The sequence below is a fragment of the Osmerus mordax genome, chromosome 20 (genome assembly GCF_038355195.1).
Source record: "Osmerus mordax isolate fOsmMor3 chromosome 20, fOsmMor3.pri, whole genome shotgun sequence".
Lineage (NCBI taxonomy): Eukaryota > Metazoa > Chordata > Actinopteri > Osmeriformes > Osmeridae > Osmerus > Osmerus mordax.
Genome location: NC_090069.1, coordinates 10,068,231 through 10,088,489, shown reverse-complemented (window position 1 = coordinate 10,088,489; position 20,259 = coordinate 10,068,231). Strand labels below are relative to the sequence as shown.

The 20,259-nt window shown below is 39.4% G+C and overlaps 1 protein-coding gene across 8 annotated transcripts in view; it reads left to right on the top strand.

Annotated features, from left to right (window-relative positions):
- The window catches only part of wrn (WRN RecQ like helicase), a 94,404-nt gene that overhangs the window by 12,208 nt on the left and 61,937 nt on the right, over positions 1-20,259 (top strand). For 4 of the 8 annotated variants that reach the window (XM_067258025.1, XM_067258020.1, XM_067258026.1 and 1 more), the window contains exons 1-12: positions 11,385-11,949; positions 12,149-12,244; positions 13,020-13,141; positions 13,354-13,496; positions 13,675-13,823; positions 13,905-14,054; positions 14,692-14,734; positions 14,866-14,971; positions 15,069-15,441; positions 18,218-18,298; positions 18,475-18,604; positions 19,178-19,253. In XM_067258025.1, the coding sequence (XP_067114126.1) occupies positions 12,185-12,244; positions 13,020-13,141; positions 13,354-13,496; positions 13,675-13,823; positions 13,905-14,054; positions 14,692-14,734; positions 14,866-14,971; positions 15,069-15,441; positions 18,218-18,298; positions 18,475-18,604; positions 19,178-19,253 (1,433 nt within the window). In that variant the 5' untranslated portion in view covers positions 11,385-11,949; positions 12,149-12,184. Of the gene's footprint in view, positions 1-11,384; positions 11,950-12,148; positions 12,245-13,019; positions 13,142-13,353; positions 13,497-13,674; positions 13,824-13,904; positions 14,055-14,691; positions 14,735-14,865; positions 14,972-15,068; positions 15,442-18,217; positions 18,299-18,474; positions 18,605-19,177; positions 19,254-20,259 lie in introns of those variants that run through there. The other 4 variants (XM_067258022.1, XM_067258023.1, XM_067258024.1 and 1 more) reach the window with 4 other exon arrangements.

The window sequence follows — 20,259 nt, the reverse complement described above, 5'->3', positions numbered from 1 at the left end:
CTTATAGGTATATCAAAAGTGAACTATTTTCAAAGCATACTTAAAAGTATATCAAAAGTGAACTATTTTCAAAGCATACTTAAAAGTATATCAAAAGTTAACTATTTTCAAAGCATAATTAAGTATACTTGTTAAAAGTATATAAAAAGTGAACGATTTTATAAGTATACTTGTTAAAAGTATATAAAAAGTGAACGATTTTATAAGCATACTTACTTTTTTGTAAGGGTAGAGTAGCAACAATGAATTGCAGATTAGGGGGTCCCCTATCGTCCAGCTAGCTCTCAACACTCGTCAGGAATTTCAGGTCCACTCACTAGCTAGCTCAACTAGATAACATGGCTAGTTTGCATCTAACAAGGTTGTTCCTTGGTTAATTCAGTAATTACACAGTTTTATTAGGTACTGTACTGCATCAATCAAAATGATAAATTACCTTGTGATAAGATCATCAGCCCAAGTGTGGATGATGGCAGTAAAAAGAAAGTGTAACTGCAGGGAGATGATAACTTTAATGGTTATTCTGTTGTACTGTTGCTTGCCCTGTCCGTGAATATCGAATAGAATCTTTTTTTTGGTCCTGACTGTTTGTGTTTTAAGATCACAGTCTGGCTCCACACACACACACACACACACACACACACACACACACACACACACACACACACACACACACACACACACACACACACACACACACACACACACACACACACACACACACACAAACAAACACAGACACCGTCACAAAGAGCATGTGCACAAACTGAAAATTGCACAGGTACTCTCTTTTGCTCTCTTTTTGTCCTGTCACAAAAGGACCTCTGCATGAATTGTTCCATGTGAGGTCCATTTTGTGTAGTTGCAAGTACCATGTTATGGCAACTGCTTAAATTTGCACTACACATTTTGTTTGTACTTTGTAACAATAGCTGTTCTATCTAAATTGTTTTTTTTTTTTTTCTAATGGAGGCAAAAGAAAATCATGTTTTTTCATTATTTAAATGCAAATGGAAACATATCGAGATATATATAGAATATCATATATTTTTTTGACAATATATAGATATCTTTTTTTTAATATATATCGCCCAGCCCTAGCCCAGAGTAGGCCTACACGACACAGGAAACATCACAGAATAGCACAGAATCAAATCAAATATTTGATCATAAAGGCATACGCCTATGCTGCAGTCAACCAAAATAACATGATAGGGTATTCAACATTTAAGGTAGGCTAGACGGTGTCATGCTAGTGTGAAAGTATAATTATGAAAAATCTTAAAGCATGCTCAGCCCTGCACGTTTCTTGAATAGGGGTTAGCCTATGGCCTATGCGGAAAATACTTCCGTATTCGGTAAAACAGACATCATCACTTCCGGATCTGTACGCTCTATGCTGACATGGTGCTGTTTTACACAAGATGCCTCCAGTTTCCAATTTTATATCTCGGTGAATTTTGCGCCAAAAAGGTCGACGATGGCAGCCTTTAGAAGAAAAAGCGATTCCCCATTCATCTGTCGACTCGGAATTTTGATTTGGGTCGTGATAGTCTTATTTGAGTGAGAACGGCTCGCCCGGTAGACTGCATAGTCTTACTGTAGGCGGCAGCCACGTCTCGTTGCACAGGTACCGTTTTCCCGAGCGCCAATGACAAATCCTGAGCGCCAAAGAAAAAAAAAAGTCTGTGATAAAAAATAAAAATTAAAGCTGGGTTCATCACGCGTGCAATGCATGTCAGCGAATTGGTTCTCAATAGTATGTTTCAAGTACCATAAGCCGAACCCTCGTTCTGTTTTGATCAATAGTAATCGAGTAAGCGTGTCTTCTTGTCAGATCAAAACGCAACTGTGAGGTGCGCGAATGGACAGAACGGCTGCGAGGGCCAGCCCGACGTGCACGAATACACCTGTACAAATGCAAATGAAATTTCCACTCAAAATGCTGACAAAAGTTTGATTTACGATTTCCAACGCAGCCTCCATTGATATTCTTAACCTGGAATGATAATATATAGTGCAGTGTTTCCTCTATGGCTAAATTTCTGCCGCCACGGTATCAGAAATCAGGCTGTACAAAATTTTAGGCCGTCTATCAGCACTGATTGTTAGAGTGCATGTCGGAGAATAGCACGGACACGCGCTTCACACCGCAGTTGAGATTGCGTGTGTGCGTCCTTGAGAACTGTAAGTCGTATAACTTATGTTGTCAGTTCATTTAAGCCTGTTATGGTATAAGTTTATAGTTCTTGCAAATTTAAATCAAGTTAACTGGTGATTTTTGTTGTTTGTATTCTTCCACTGCTAGCTAAATTGCACGTCTGTTGATTCGATAGCGATTGCTGCCCTTGCTCACGTTTGTATTTTAGGTGCATTATTATGCTGAAGTAGTTTTAATTAATAAAAAGTGGGGTTATTATTTGCTACAGAATGCTTAGCCTATCAAGATCATATGAAGCAGGCAGTGTACATTCTTCAGAGTGGCCTACCTTGGCTAGGCTACAGACCATTTACAATAAGTTGTTACGTCAATTATTAATTGGCAGCATTTATGCCATTTAGAACATACTTTATGAGTGTAAGGTGTCTTTAAGTAGCCTAACTTCATTGCTTTAGGGGAAATAGGACGAAAATGTGTGCAATATTACATTAGCTATTACATTAGATTTATTTCAATGTATTTATTCACCTTTGAATAAATACATTGATTAGAAAAAAGAAGAAAAAGAAGAAAATAACATATATATACATTTTTTTTTTTTTTTGAGCACCGAAGACCCATTTTGACCCAGGAAAAACCCTGTACATGTCGGTCAATTTTACACCAAAAAGGTTGAGGAGGGCAGCTTTCAAGATATACGGGAATTCTGCATTTAGCCAGGCGGTACGACATCAGGTCATCCGGACATTTCACACTGAGATACGCAGTAAAAATCATTGTTCGGATTTTCCCGCATCTGGTACTTAAACGGTTTAGATAAATACATGGTGTTCACATTTCAATAATTTAAAACGCCCAAAATGCTCATAATAATAATTTTATTGTTAATTGTGTTAACTAGCTGGGTTTGCCGTTGGGTTAGCACAGCAGCGGAAAATGATTACATCTCTTTTCCGGTTCGTTTCCTGGGCGCTCCGCATAACCAGAGAATGTCTAATTTTTTTATTTATTCAGATCAAATAAAAACAATCCAGGCCCTTAAGCAGTAATTTCCAAACCAATGAATATATCTCCTGCCTCAGTTTGAACAAGAATAAAACCCATAGACAGATATAGACAATACTTGACAACAACAAAAAACAAAACAATACAAATAATATCTACATAACAAACACAAGGACAAATAATATTACAAATAAACATATACATAATATCTACACATATACACAATGTAGGGTCATCTCAGATTAATTTAAAAGGTATCTAACAAGGAAAACAGCTTAAGAGCTTTCTTGACTTTGATCAGCTTTAGGGATTTACTTAAAGATTTTAACTCATTCTTCCAATGATTCAAGATGGGTTTAGTTTTAAAGTATCTACATTTGTGTAAAAAGAACTTCCCCAATAAGATCACAACAATGAGAACAAAATCCAAGTTCTTGTCCTCCACAAAAACACCAAACTTGATCGTCTGTACTGTCAAGGATGGCATTATAATATCTTTGGATTGTAGCCAGCTCCACATATTATTCCAGAAGGACTGCACCAATTCACATTGAAAGAACACATGTTCTAAACTTTCTACTTCCTCAACACAAAATACACAAGCATCTGCTTCAAAACCAAATCTTAAGAATTCGTTTGTTGGATAGAACTAATTTAAAATCTTAAAGCATATCTCTTTTACCTTAGGGGGAAGTGGATATGAAATATACCTTGTTTTCGTTTTATTAATTTCCTCCACAGGGAGATCTTTGAGGATATATTTTCTTCTCACCGAGTCTGGATAATATTTCTTAAGAAGCATACTTCTAACAACCCTGTTAGTACACTTATTATCATAAAAGTCAACACCATCAATTGAAAGCTGCCGTAACATAGGAGTAACCTTTGAGTTCAAAATGTCTTCCCTAATCATTGATCTTAATGCCAGTGGTATGGCTCTTACAAATTCATCATAAATACTATCAGAACATTGGAAACCAAATTTTCGGCAGAACTTCAATTCCCATTGTCATCCATAAAGTGAGCAACCGCCCAAATCCCCCTTGACCACCATTCCTCCATGAACACAGATTTTTTACTGACCATTATATATCTATTGTTCCACACTGGTGTATTATGTGGGGTAAAATTATGCTTGTACAATAATTTCCAATAAAGAAGGACTTGCTGATGGAAATTAGAAAGTTTAGTTGGAAATGAACTACACTCAAAACCACAATGAAGTAAAACATCTATACCGCCCATTTGTTGAAAAAACAACTTAGGAACAGTAAACCAAAAAGAATCCCTATTCTTAAGAAAAGATTGCAACCATTTCAATTTCAAGACTCCATTCATGATATCAAAATCAATCGCATTAACACCACCTTCTTCATAGTCTTTAACAGTGTCATTCTTTCTGATGTAGTGACATTTGTTTCTCCATATGAAATTGAAGTTAACCTTATTTATAGCTTTAATCATTCTAGCTGATATGGGTAATGAGAAGGCCGGATAAATGAGCCTGGACAAACTGTCCATTTTGGATAGTAAGACTCTCCCAAAGATCGTGATATCTCTCTGCAGCCAGCTATTTATGAGCTTCTTACATTCATCAACCTTATTCCATACATTCTTATTGTCAGTTGTGGTCATGTCCTAGAAATAACAATACCCAAATATTTTACCTCTGTTTTAACCTTTATATTATGTAATTCCTGTACAGGACAATCATGTAAAGCAAGTATTTCACATTTATCTAAATTCAGACGTAAGCCTGAAGCTTTGGAGAATGTGTCAATTGATTGTAAAGCTAAATATATGGGGAGAACTCCCATGAGGGCGCTAATGGGCGAGTGCAAAATGAATGGAGGTCTATGGAGCTATACCCCTCAAAATCCACTTTTCTCAGGATATAATTCTTTGTCTAGTAATTTGAATGTTGAATTCAAAAGGGGAGGCCAAAAAAATACACAGTGCTGGGTTTTAGATTTTTTTTAAAGGTGACATGACATGAAAACTTCACTTTAGGAGGTTATTTAACATTAATATAATAATAATAACTAGAGAGGATACAATTTCTGGGGAAATTGTAGGGTGTGCTTGCTTGCGTCGGTTGCACAGGGGTCTGTATATTTTATATAAAAATGCATCGGGCCTACTTATTATTTATAAAGATTACATAGATTTAAAAGCATCTTTTTTTTGCTGCTCATTTACAACTCAAAATACGAGTGAAGTGTAGAATGAAATATGACGTCTTCTCATTTCCCCTGCAAGAGGCAGCTGACAGGCTGAATCAAAACGAATACATTTGGCAGACCGGTGTACAAATGGACCTAATCTCTATGACTTAAACGTCCTTTTAAGTTGTCCCTTATCGTGATATTTTCAGGCATTTAGCCTACTCATATTGCATTCATTCATTAGTATCTACATTTGTGTAAAAAGAACTTCCCCAATAAGATCACAACAATGAGAACAAAATCCAAGTTCTTGTCCTCCACAAAAACACCAAACTTGATCGTCTGTACTGTCAAGGATGGCATTATAATATCTTTGGATTGTAGCCAGCTCCACATATTATTCCAGAAGGACTGCACCAATTCACATTGAAAGAACACATGTTCTAAACTTTCTACTTCCTCAACACAAAATACACAAGCATCTGCTTCAAAACCAAATCTTAAGAATTCGTTTGTTGGATAGAACTAATTTAAAATCTTAAAGCATATCTCTTTTACCTTAGGGGGAAGTGGATATGAAATATACCTTGTTTTCGTTTTATTAATTTCCTCCACAGGGAGATCTTTGAGGATATATTTTCTTCTCACCGAGTCTGGATAATATTTCTTAAGAAGCATACTTCTAACAACCCTGTTAGTACACTTATTATCATAAAAGTCAACACCATCAATTGAAAGCTGCCGTAACATAGGAGTAACCTTTGAGTTCAAAATGTCTTCCCTAATCATTGATCTTAATGCCAGTGGTATGGCTCTTACAAATTCATCATAAATACTATCAGAACATTGGAAACCAAATTTTCGGCAGAACTTCAATTCCCATTGTCATCCATAAAGTGAGCAACCGCCCAAATCCCCCTTGACCACCATTCCTCCATGAACACAGATTTTTTACTGACCAATATATATCTATTGTTCCACACTGGTGTATTATGTGGGGTAAAATTATGCTTGTACAATAATTTCCAATAAAGAAGGACTTGCTGATGGAAATTAGAAAGTTTAGTTGGAAATGAACTACACTCAAAACCACAATGAAGTAAAACATCTATACCGCCCATTTGTTGAAAAAACAACTTAGGAACAGTAAACCAAAAAGAATCCCTATTCTTAAGAAAAGATTGCAACCATTTCAATTTCAAGACTCCATTCATGATATCAAAATCAATCGCATTAACACCACCTTCTTCATAGTCTTTAACAGTGTCATTCTTTCTGATGTAGTGACATTTGTTTCTCCATATGAAATTGAAGTTAACCTTATTTATAGCTTTAATCATTCTAGCTGATATGGGTAATGAGAAGGCCGGATAAATGAGCCTGGACAAACTGTCCATTTTGGATAGTAAGACTCTCCCAAAGATCGTGATATCTCTCTGCAGCCAGCTATTTATGAGCTTCTTACATTCATCAACCTTATTCCATACATTCTTATTGTCAGTTGTGGTCATGTCCTAGAAATAACAATACCCAAATATTTTACCTCTGTTTTAACCTTTATATTATGTAATTCCTGTACAGGACAATCATGTAAAGCAAGTATTTCACATTTATCTAAATTCAGACGTAAGCCTGAAGCTTTGGAGAATGTGTCAATTGATTGTAAAGCTAAATATATGGGGAGAACTCCCATGAGGGCGCTAATGGGCGAGTGCAAAATGAATGGAGGTCTATGGAGCTATACCCCTCAAAATCCACTTTTCTCAGGATATAATTCTTTGTCTAGTAATTTGAATGTTGAATTCAAAAGGGGAGGCCAAAAAAATACACAGTGCTGGGTTTTAGATTTTTTTTAAAGGTGACATGACATGAAAACTTCACTTTAGGAGGTTATTTAACATTAATATAATAATAATAACTAGAGAGGATACAATTTCTGGGGAAATTGTAGGGTGTGCTTGCTTGCGTCGGTTGCACAGGGGTCTGTATATTTTATATAAAAATGCATCGGGCCTACTTATTATTTATAAAGATTACATAGATTTAAAAGCATCTTTTTTTTGCTGCTCATTTACAACTCAAAATACGAGTGAAGTGTAGAATGAAATATGACGTCTTCTCATTTCCCCTGCAAGAGGCAGCTGACAGGCTGAATCAAAACGAATACATTTGGCAGACCGGTGTACAAATGGACCTAATCTCTATGACTTAAACGTCCTTTTAAGTTGTCCCTTATCGTGATATTTTCAGGCATTTAGCCTACTCATATTGCATTCATTCATTAATAAAGAACCCCCTTTGAAGATTATTCTACGACTTTACCGGCAGAAGATAGAATCGCGATTCAAACAGTACCATCTGCTAACTGAAAATATGCCCCCAAAAACGTAAATAAGCTTGACATTTATTTAGTGGAAAATAGCTCATTCATAAAAAGCTCACTGGTAGCGATCATTGTCAGTAACAACTCAAAATGCGATATAGCCCTGTGTGGAGAAGCTGCCCGGTAAATTCTACTACTACAGTACAGTACTACTAGTAGACTACTGCTGTGTTCGTCTTGATAGCGATTGCGTTGGTTGAATTCGATTAAACGTTCCGTTGTACGGTTTAGGCTGAAATTAATTATTTTCATGAACAGATTGACAAAGTTTAGGCTGTGGCAATGAAGTTCAGGTTAGTAGTCAGATAGTTTCCCTACTGAAAGACTTTTGAGTAAGGGGAGTGCCGAACATGTTCTGTTGCCGTTTGACTTAAACAGCTGAGGAGTTGTTGTTAGCTACTCACACTAGTGTCTCGGGTACAGTAGGCTACAGCGTTGCAGTGAGCTACACTGGTTTGAAACCACAGGTAATGGTAATTTCACCAACAAATCGTTTACTAATGTCAGAATAAATCCTACAACGAAAATGTATATGTGAGGAATGTTTATTTTAACGATTGAAAACAGATACATCATAGACCACTGTAGTATGTGTTGCCCGGGCAACACAGGCTAATGTCATGATGCTAATATGTCAGTGAAATAGTAGACTACTGTTTCCGAAAGTAGATGTACTTCCTTAATAATATCAGCTTATATTGTACATTACACATCACAATTGTGTGTCATATCACAAAGTAAAATGAGTAAATATTTATCACCCTGGCCTCTTTGTTTGTGGCGTTTCTGCAGCTGCCTTGCAGTAAAGCTATAGTTAGCCTAGCTATCCCCCAAGTTAACAGATGCCAAACGAATGTTCTGCCAAAGGTAGTCACGCGTGTTTTCGTGACATTATTGCAGACCGGTGTAAAAATTGACCTAATCTCTATGATTTAAACGTCATTTTAAGTTTTTCTCTTCTCATGATATTTTCAGGCATTTAGCCTACTCATATTGCATTCATTCATGAATAAACAACCCCTTTGAAGATTATTCTACGACGTTACCCGGCAGTAGAAGATGGAATCGCAATTCAAACGGTACCATCTGCTAACTGAAAATATGCCCCCCAAAACGTAAATAAGCTTGACATTTATTTAGTGGAAAATTGCTCATTCATAAAAAGCTCACTGGTAGCGATCATTGTCAGTAACAACGCAAAATGCGATATAGCCCTGTGTTGAGAAGCTGCCCCGGTAAATTGTACTACTACGGTACAGTAGTAGACTACTGCTGTGTTCGTCTTGGTAGCGATTGCGTTGGTTGAATTCGATTAAACGTTCCGTTGTACGGTTTAGGCTGAAATTAATTATTTTCATGAACAGATTGACAACGTTTAGGCTGTGGCAATGAAGTTCAGGTTAGTAGTTAGATAGACTTTTGATTTAAGTAAGGGGAGTGCCGAACATTTTCTGTCGCCGTTTGACTTCCTAAACAGCTGTGTACTGTAGCTAGATGTTTTTGTAGTGTGTCTCGCGTAAGCTACAGCGTTGCAGTGAGCTACACTGGTTTGAAACCACAGGTAATGGTAATTTCACCAACAAATCGGTTTCTAATGTCAGAATAAATCCTACAACGAAAATGTATATGTGAGGAATGTTTATTTTAACGATTGAAAACAGATAACGCTACATCATAGACCACTGTAGTATGTGTTGCCCGGGAAACACAGGCTAATGTCATGATGCTAATACTTCAGTGAAATAGTAGACTACTGTTTCCGAAAGTAGATGTACTTCCTTAATAATATCAGCTTATATTGTACATTACACATCACAATTGTGTGTCATATCACAAAGTAAAATGAGTAAATAGTTATCACCCTGGCCTCTTTTCTTGTGGCGTTTCTGCAGCTGCCTTGCAGTAAAGCTATAGTTAGCCTAGCTATCCCCCAAGTTAACAGATGCTAAACGAATGTTCTGGCAAAGGTAGTCACGCGTGTTTTCGTGACGTTAGTGACGCAGTGACGTTAGTAACGTCAGTGACTGTGGCTAGCAAATTAGCCACCGTTAGCTTCACTTTTCGCCACAAAAACTTAATTTAAGCTTAAACCATGCAACGGAACGTAAATTCCAATAGAAGCAACTCAATCGCTACCAAGACGAAACTTTTGACACCTACGTTGTCTATGTAGGCCAAGTATTTACTGAGTTTTAGGGGGGCAAAAAGAAATAAAAATAATAATAATAATAATATATATGTGAGAGAACAAAGGTTGTGCTCTCGCCGAAGCTTGAGCACACCCAATTAGCAGTTGCAGAAAAAGATTCGCAGTCGCAGAAAACGATTAGCAGGAGCAGAAAACGATTTTCAGGAGCAGAAAACGATTTGCAGGAGCAGAAATAGTTTTGCATCCGTAAAAAAGTGTTGTATCATGGGAATAATTTTTGACAAACTTTTTTTTACGGATGCAAATCTTTTTGTGCTCCTACAGATCTTGTTCTGCTCCTGCAAATTGTTTTCTGCTCCTGCAAATCGTTTTCTGCTCCTGCAAATCTTGTTCTGCTCCTGCTAATCGTTTTCTGCTCCTGCTAATCGTTTTCTGCTCCTGCAAATCTTTTGCCGTGTCAAAATCGGGTCAAAAAGGTGTCCTATCAGCACGTTGCTTGTTGAGTAGCCAATCAGAATGCTGATCACCGACCGCAGCACATATGGACACACAAAGGTTGACTAAACGCTTCGAGATCTTCCTCACACTAACAACGTTTGTAAGATTGTCGAAAATTATTCTCAATGTTACCCACTGTCAAACATGTAGCCCAATTTCATAATCTAAATTTGCTTTCAAGAATGTACTGAGTTTATACTTTAAAGTGTACACACAAACCTGTAAAACTGTGCATTTCATGTTGGAAAATTAATGTATTGATGGCTAACGCTAACAGGGTACCTAGAGGTCTCACCAAAGAAGCGTAATGAAATTCATAATGTAAAAAACACCAACAGGTAAAGATGCCTTTTTATTTCGATGTGATACTGTGTTGTGATATAGCCTAATACTGTTGTGTACAATATATTGTCTAGGTCTATACTGTACGTCTTGTTTCTCTGTAATCCACCAACAACTGCGAAGAATAACGTTAACAGAATTTGAATGTTGTTGAACCATCCACGAGACGTTCTGACCATAGGCAGATGCCGACCCGCAAGCTCAGTCTCTGGCTCCAGTGTATATTCAGCCAGCTTGGTGTATTGCGCTTCTGTACCGAATATAAATAGACTTTTGTCCCATACGTGTTGTATAATCCAGTAATGTGTGTTAGTAGTACTGGGAACATGTTACAAGTATTTGTTTTCCACTCATGGACTGTTGATGTAACTGATAATGTTTACATGCATTCTCTCAAAGTAACTTTGTGACCACAATCATTTTTAATATATATATGTTGATCTACTTGATACTACTGTAAAACTAATATTATTATTATATTATTATTATTTATACGTTTTCTGCGCCTGCGAATCTTTTTCTGCGACTGCAAATTATTATTGACCCTAATTTGACTCCATACTTATTAGGGAGTGGGCAGGCTCTGCTTAAACAGGCTTTGGCATAACCCCTATTTCCTGTTTTGTTGCTGTTACAAGTAGGGTTGGCTATAGTTTTTAAATGCAGCTCCAATCAGCGTAACATACGGGACTGGTGTTGTGCGCGTGTTCAGCGTCTTTTATTATTACCCGTGTTGTACCTTGCTTTATCTACACATTTTCACAATTATTTATATCTGTCTGTTTTACGTAATTCCTCAAATATTAATTTGAATATAGATCGATCGTAGAGGAAATAGACATGCAATTTGCCCTCCGAAACAGTTGCGGCAGTATTTGTCCACCCAGAAAAACACCACCAAAGAAAAATACAGCGGGAGTTGTGGACAGACATACTGTAGCCTAGATCTAATCTTTCTGAAAGTTAGTTTGTACTATCTTAACATTATGATAATTTTAATCAGCCAGTTTGTAACTCGATGTCCGCCAAGCCACATGGCATGACAACTGTGAAAGCAATGCTGGCCAGATGCGTAGCCAGCTACAGAATCTAACAACCATTCTACTCCGATTTATTGATCTCCAGAAGTATGCAAACTGATACCACGCCAGCTGTTTGGAATACTGAACCATGAAAGCGTAGCGACGATCGAGGATAACCAAACAATATATTAACTTTTTTTTTTACTATTTCCTGGCATTGCAAGGTATTGCAAACGAACATTACGATTGATGTTTAATGTGTCGTCAGATAGAGTTTCATTAGACTAGGCCTACTTATCTTGCAATGACTGAACGACCAAGTAAAAAGCGTCACGTGACTCGTCTTGGTGTTGTTGAAAATTGACAGAACAAAATAGATTTTTGCTCATGTAGATGAATACATAAAATCTGTCATTATTACAGAGGAATTTGTCGCTGGAAGATTATAGAAACCAAGTCATGACAGACCGGAATTTACCAGAGTGGATGTCAAATAATGAAATTCCTGCTCTCAAACAGGTAAAAAGATGTACTTACTTGTGTCCTCCATCAGACATGTGTTTTGGTGTGGTGTGATCTATAACAATTGGAAATATTACAGTATGAACTTTAGTATCTATTGTTCCCTGCATCCTAGCCAATAGCAGTTTGAGGCGGATCTATCTAGGTGTGGTAATCTTCCAATTCACTGTGGCTCACTCATTTGCCTAAGTTTACCCAAGCACCTGAGCAGAGAAGGATCATATTCAAATATATACCATTACCAACGCAGTGAACGCACTGTTTTACACAACCTATTTTAGTGCAGCTTGTTTTGTGTGCGTATAGCACCTTCTGTAAGCTATTCTGCTGAATAATAATTGGTTGCATTGGGTAATTTTAGAATTTTAGACTTTTTGGAAAAGACGGGCTATGGACCCAGCCAACTCTATTTGGGAGGGGAGAACTCCCTCACATGGTACAACCCATGTAGAGGTTGAGGTGTCTGAATGTGAAATGTGTGTAGCCTACTTTAAGAGAAGATAGACTAACGTGACAAATGTCAACAACAAAAAATCCTCGACCAGCCCAAAAGTGAAACGGCCCACCGGGAATTCTCCCGATTACCCACCCCGGCCCTGGTTGTGTGTGAATTTCTGTTCAAAGAACAAAGAATTATATTTCATGATTAGCAATAATGAATGGATGTATATTTCCATACATCCCTCAACACAACAAGGAGTTTAAAGTGTAGTATAGGCCTTCCCTCTCAAACACAGCCTGAACATTCTTTTTTTTTTTTTTGCTTCAATAGGCTCAATCAGGATTCCATAAGAGAAATGTCACAGACGAGGATCTCCCTTATCTGGAGTTTACTGGCACAGTCATATACAGTCATGAGAAGAATGACTGTTTGTTTTTGTCGCAGGATTTAAGGTAATCTGCAGAATTGCTATGCAGCCAGACAGGCCAAGACTGGCATGAAAAGTCACTGTCCTAAATCGACACACTGAATTGCTTTCAATATTTATCAGGGTGTTTGTTCACTGTTCTCAATATACTACCATTTTCAGAAAGTAGGACTACATTATTAGTCAGCTGTCTATTTCAGTCTCTCATTAGTTAAAAGCCTCCTTGTTTGTCCCTAGGGCTGGTCTAGAGCCCAGTTCTGCCATAGGATTTGATATAGAATGGCCACCTTGCTTCCTCAAGGGACAGAAGAAAGTTGCATTGGTCCAGCTGTGTACCTCAGAGGAGAAATGCTACCTCTTTCATCTCTGTTCAATGACAGGTACAGTCCGCAATGGAAATGTATTTTGCTTTCCCCTCCATCAAATGTTACCACTTTTATCTGTTGATGATCATAGTATTTGCCCAGTGCATTGCTCTGCATATCAACAGAGACATTCACACTGCACAGTATGTAACTGAAATAATGTCATACCAATGGCGATTAAACACTATTGCAGGATTTCCAACTGGTCTGAAGTTGTTGCTGGAGGATGAGTCTGTAATAAAAGTTGGCGTGGGAATCGAGGGAGACATGTGGAAGTTACTGTCCGACTTCAGTATCAAAATGACAAACTTTGTGGAGCTGGGAGATTTAGGAAATGAAAAAGTAAGGCCAACCAATCTGTGCTACAGAAACAGAAGGTTCATAGCCCTTCTTCTTTGACACTACCTTCATTTTATGCTACAGCTAAGATGTGTGGAGAAGTGGAGTCTGGCTGGGCTCGTTATGCACCTTTTCAGGAAGAAGCTCTTCAAAAGTAAACATGTTCGCTGCAGCAATTGGAATAACTTCCATCTCTCTGAGGACCAGAAAAGATACGCTGCCACAGATGCTTATGTGAGTGTGTACATGGGTTTCATGTAAAGTAGAATGCAGGGGCGGACTGGGGGAAAAAAGTGGCCCGGGAGTTACTGTCAGACCGGCCCACTCACTCAGTACATGGCGCGTTGCCCACTCAATGTATCGCACGTATCGACCAGTCATTGGGCTACTTGGAAAAATACCCATACACTTAACATTGTTTTGGATGATTACAAAAAAATTACATGATATGTGTTTAATTTCTTACGTTGAACTTCCAAAGTGTCCATAAGAACATATTTCAGAAGACACTTCAGAAAATTTCAGGAAAATAGGCACCGTGAGTGTTAAATACAAATCGCGAGGAGGAGTATAAAACTCAGTCAGCGATTGTAGACTACTTAAGGTCTTAGAGCAATTTATACGTGTTCAAGCTGTGTAATATGGAAAATAGTTGGAGGCGCCGGCGATGTCAAAGGGAGGGCCGGTTGGTGATGGAAGTGGGCCGGTATTTTGGACCTTCCCAATCCCGTCGGCCCACCGGGGATTCTCCCGGTATCCCCGATGGCCAGTCCGCCCCTGGTAGAATGTATAAGGATTGTGTACAAACCCATAGTTGTTTACCTGGAAATTTAAGTCTCTATTTATTTTCTGTATTTTATTTTAAACTCAGGCTGGTTTGATCATTTATAACAAACTGCTCAATTGGGATCTAGGTGAGTATCCTGTTTGATTAGTGTGATTTTTAATGTTGTATATGAGCTGCTCTTGGTACAACAATATGCTAATTCAAAGTATTTGGTTTGTGCGTGTGTTTTGTGTGTGGGTTTGGGTGGTTCCATTAAAGGAGCTGAGAATTGTAGGTCTGGCCTCAAGGATAAGGTTTCCCAAATGGCTAGTGAAATGGCTAGTTTAGCTGGCCGTATTCATAATGAAGTCAATGACATGGAAAGGTTTGCTTTACAAATGTTATCTATCCAACTCAAACTTATTTTCTTTTTGTAAATTACCAGTTTTTAGTCTAACATTACTGTTATGTTGTCATTTTAGAGCTTCCAAGCTGGTTGAAGACATGTCTGCCAGCGTCAACTCTCTAAAAGATATTCTAATGAAGAGCAACAACACAGCTTGTTCTTCACCTCAAGAACTCTTGCCTCTTGGCCCCGAAAGCAGTGAGGTGATTGGTTGTAGCCCATCAGTTGAGTCAAGCAGAACACGTGCCCAGGATGGAGATGATGTGGATCTAAACCAGTCTAACCTAGACCTGTTCAAGGCTCATGAACCAGTAAAGAATGTCAGAGAAGCCTCATACTGGCAGAAAGAAGGCATCATGTCTCTGGATATCTCAGAGTATGAGCTTCAGATGCTGGAGATGCAAGTAAAAGAAGAAGATCATGAAGAACAGTCCACCCTGGACTTCAAGGTACAGAATTGTCCTGTTTTACTTACATTCAACTCCTAAAGCAAATGTCCAGCAAATATGAAAAAATGTTAATGTAAACATAGGGAACAAACTTACGCAGAACTGTACACACTATGGTGAATTAGGTCTACAATTATAACAGCTGGCTCAACTGCTGTGCATGTAATGACTTATGTAGTGAACTTAATGTCTAGATGTTTGTGGGGGTAAGACAATTTAACAGAGAACTTAATAATACATTTTGATCGGCATGACATATGCGATGATAATGTAGGAAACAGTAGACAATTGTTGACTACATAATCACTTGCATGAATGTACCAGAGCATTGGTAATTTGTTTAAAAGATTGAGAAATTGCTTTTACGATGTGCATAAGGGACTAGATGATGTGGAGGTTGAACAAGTACTTTTGAGAATTTCAATTGTGATTAGAAAATATCAAAGCCACTGAGCCATCACCACCTGCATCACAGGCACTGTACTATCTATCTATCATTCCAGAAATCAGTGTGTCACTGACATCTTACTCACTGACTGCATCAGGGGCACTGTAGACTAGTTTAATAGATGACATAAATAAATGTGCTTGATTGATGGTCTGTATTTGAATCGTGGTTTTGAAATAAATTATGTTGTTGCACGCTCTGGATAAGAGCGTCTGCTAAATGACTAAATGTAAGAAATCCTTAATTAAGAGGCCATTTGGGAGGTGGAGCGTCACTGCTTTTATGCGCCTCTCTTCCTTCTAACAGACCCATAACTTGCGATGTATACTTTGGGCTAACTTTGCGGAATCTACGCACCCACCCTCAAGCACTGGAGACATGCCCTGGAGACATGCCATGTGCCAGCCTGTCTCAAGTCCTCCACCATCATCCCTGTGCCCAAAAAGCCAAGGCCAACAGGACTTAATGACTACAGACCCGTCGCCCTGACCTCTGTGGTAATGAAGTCTTTTGAGCGCCTGGTGCTGGCACACCTCAAAGCCATCACAGACCCCCTCCTGTACCCCCTGCAGTTTGCCTACAGAGCCAACAGGTCTGTGGACGATGCAGTTAACATGGCCCTCCACTTCACCCTACAGCACCTGGACTCCCCAGCATCCTATGCCAGGATCCTGTTTGTGGACTTCAGCTCTGCCTTCAACACCATCATCCCCGCGCTGCTTCAAGACAAGCTCTCCCAGCTGAGAGTGCCCGACTCCACCTGCAGGTGGATCACAGACTTCCTGTCTGACAGGAAGCAGTGCGTTAAGCTGGGATCACACGTCTCTGACTCCCGGTCCATCAGCACCGGATCTCCTCAGGGCTGCGTCCTTTCCTCTCTGCTCTTCTCCCTGTACACCAACAGCTGCACCTCCAATCATTGGGCTCATCTCTGACGGGGACGAGTCTGATTACAGGTGGGAAGCGGACAACCTGATGACCTGGTGCAGCCAGAACAACTTAAATGCTCTTAACCCTTGTGCTGCCCTCGGGTCACATGACCCAAAGGTTCATAACGAACCATTGTTGTGTTTACCCAATTTTACCCAATACAAAAACAAATAAAAATAATTTTCTTTTAACCTTTGCAATGGGGGGGGGGGGGGGGGGGGGGGGGGGGGTCTGAGACAGCCCAACGGTAAAAAGAAAATGCTTCACTTTGGTTTTGTATGCAATAAATTTGTCGCAATATGACGGTGGGTCACAATGACACAAGGGTTAAGGCAGCGGACATGGTTGTGGACTTCAGGAAGAATACAGCCCCACTCACCCCCCATCACCCTGTGCTACTCCCCAGTCAACACTGTGGAGTCCTTCCGCCTCCTGGGCACTATCCCCTCCCAGGACCTCAAGTAGGAGCTGAACATCAGCTCCCTCACCAAGAAAGCACAACAGAGGATGTAATTCCTACGGCAGCTGAAATTCAATCTGCCAAAGACAATTATGGTGCACTTCTACACAGCCATCATTGAGTCCATCCTCACCTCTTCCATCACCGTCTGTTACGCTGCTGCCATTGCCAAGGACAATAGCAGACTGTAGTGTATCATCCGAGCTGCTGAGAAGGAGATTGGCTGCAATCTGCCTACCCTCGAGGACCTGCACACCTCGAGGACCCTGAGGCGAGCGAGGAAGATTGTGGCTGACTTCTCCCACCCTGGACACTCTGTTCCAGCTACTCCCCTGCGGCAGAAGGCTGCGGTCCATCAGGATCAAAACCTCACGCCACAAGAACAGTTTCTTTCCATCTGCTACTGGCCTCTTCAACAAGGCCAAGGACTCCAACTGACATTTAACTACACTACGCACAAGCCACCTTATTTTCAGTATTGCCCATTCATATTCTTATTTTATATATATATTATTAATATTTTATAATTTAAATTTTAAATTTTAAAATTGTTTTTATTATTAGTTCCTAGGATTAGTTATACTACTGTACTTTTATACTTTTTGATTGTAGATCCGTATATGTTTATTGTTTGCACCTACCGGCCACAGTAAATTCTGTGTTTGTGTAAACATATATGGCGAATAAAACCTGATTCTGATTCTGACCTTAGGTGACATGAAAAATATTAAATGCCCGGAGTGTTGCCCATTTGACAGCTGCGTTACACAAGCGCGGGAGCATAAAATTAAGATCTTATATTCACAGCTTGTTATCTAAGGTTTGAAAACTGTGAAATGTACAGGTAATTTGCAGTACAAGGGATTTGGTTGATGGTAATGTCCACCAGCATTGAAAATAATCAGTCAACAAACTCTTTTTTCTTCTCACTGACGCAGGAGAAGAATACCCTGGAGAACTCAGCCGACCTCTTGTATGATGTGGCGAGTGATGAGGAGCTGGAGAACCAGATGTTACAGGTGATTCTGTCCAACTTCAGCCATGTCAGAATCATGGATATTTCTTCTTTGATGAACGTTTTATCTTAAAACACACGATTTAACCTTGAAAACCACTCTTGACACCTTTGAGTGCAAATATGTTATGAAGTATTGCTGGTGTTTGTGTCAAAGTTCATGGTCGTATTGCCCCTTAGTGTGTGGAAGAAGCAGAGAAGTTGAGTCGTGAAGAAAAGAAGACGGAAGATGAACAGAAAGACCTTGAGGAAGCCTCTTCCTCTCCAGAGGAAGAGGAGGATGTCATTAGAGAGGAGGAGGAAGAGTTTGGTACTAAACTGTTAAAGCTAAATAACTGAAAGTTTTTTGAAGACAATGGTCTAACCATCGGAAAGGACATTCATAGAACTTTCATACTCTTAACCCTTGTGTTATCTTCGGGTCATTCTGACCCATCAGTCATTGTGACCCACCGTCGTATTGCGACAAATTTACCTCATACAAAAACAAAGTGAAGCATTTTCTTTTAACTGTCGGGCTGTCTCAGACCCCCCCACATTGGAATGGTTAAAAGAAAATTATTTTTATTTGTTTTTGTATTGGGTAAAATTGGGTAAACACAACGATGGTTCGTTATGAACCTTTGGGTCATGTGACCCGAAGGCAGCACGAGGGTTAATTCACTCAATTAGATACAGAAAATATTGTCATTTATAGATATTACATTACATAGATTTGACATAAAATGATCTATCTATAAATCAGTTTATGCTGTGAAGGGATGGAATCTAACTGACTGAATTTGTCAGATCAAGTCCTAGATATGTGTGCTTGTTTGGTGATTTTGATCAAAGTCACTACTTAATCTTTCTTTGTCTCCCTTTCAACCTCCCTCCCCTATAGATCCTTCCTTTCCAGAGCCAAATCCAGATCATATAAAATGTCTGAAGATGAATTTTGGACACAGTTGTTTCAAGCCGTAAGTGAATTTAGTATTTCTCTTAACCCTTGTGCTGCCTTCGGGTCACATGACCCAAAGGTTCATGTGATCTTCAAGAAAGATGGCGCCGATGAAGGCTGCCTCGGTCGTTAGGTGCACTCTTTTTTGTCTTGTTATGTCTGTTAATTCAGTGTTCTGCCAAGATTTCCGGGGTTCTCTAACAAGAGAAGTACTTCTAAAAATCAGGACTACAACTCCTGTTGATTTATTTACCACTTTTCTGCTTCCAGCAGCAGAATTAGTGGGAATTATAGTCAAAGCCACCCTCGGCTTTGTCCTAGCAGCGAAGCGTCGTAGGAGAGGCAAACGAGCCGGTGCTCTGGGGCGACTCCGTCGGCGTGGGGCACGCACAGCGTTAACAGGGATATTTCTCTCCAACGTGTGTTCACTGAGCAACAAACTGGATGAACTTCAGCTACTGGTGTGGAAAAACAGAGACTTTCATTCATCTTCCGTTTTGTGCTTTACGGAGATATGGCTGAGTGAACTAATCCCAGACTCTGCGCTACAGCTAGCAGGTTTCAAACTGCTGAGAGTGGATCGTGACTCTGTGCTCTCTGGCAAAACGAGAGGCGGTGGTATTTGTTTTTACATTAACAGTGGCTGGTGTGAAGATGTGACAGTTATTCTGCAGCACTGTTCTCCTGATCTGGAATCATTTTTTATTAACTGTAGATCTTTTTACTCGCCACGAGAGTTTGCATCATTCATTCTGGTTGGCGTCTACATGCCTCCGCAGGCTAGCGTCAACGAGGCTCAACGTGTGCTCGCCAGCCAAATACTGAGTGTGGAGCATGAAAATCCGGATTCCTTGGTTATTGTGCTAGGCGGCTTTAACAAAGGCAATCTCACTCAAGAACTCCCAAAATATAGACAATTCCTCAAATGCCCTACCAGAGAAGGAAACACCTTGGACCACTGCTACTCTACAATTAGCAAAGCATACCATGCGGTCCCCCGAGCAGCACTGGGTCACTCTGACCAC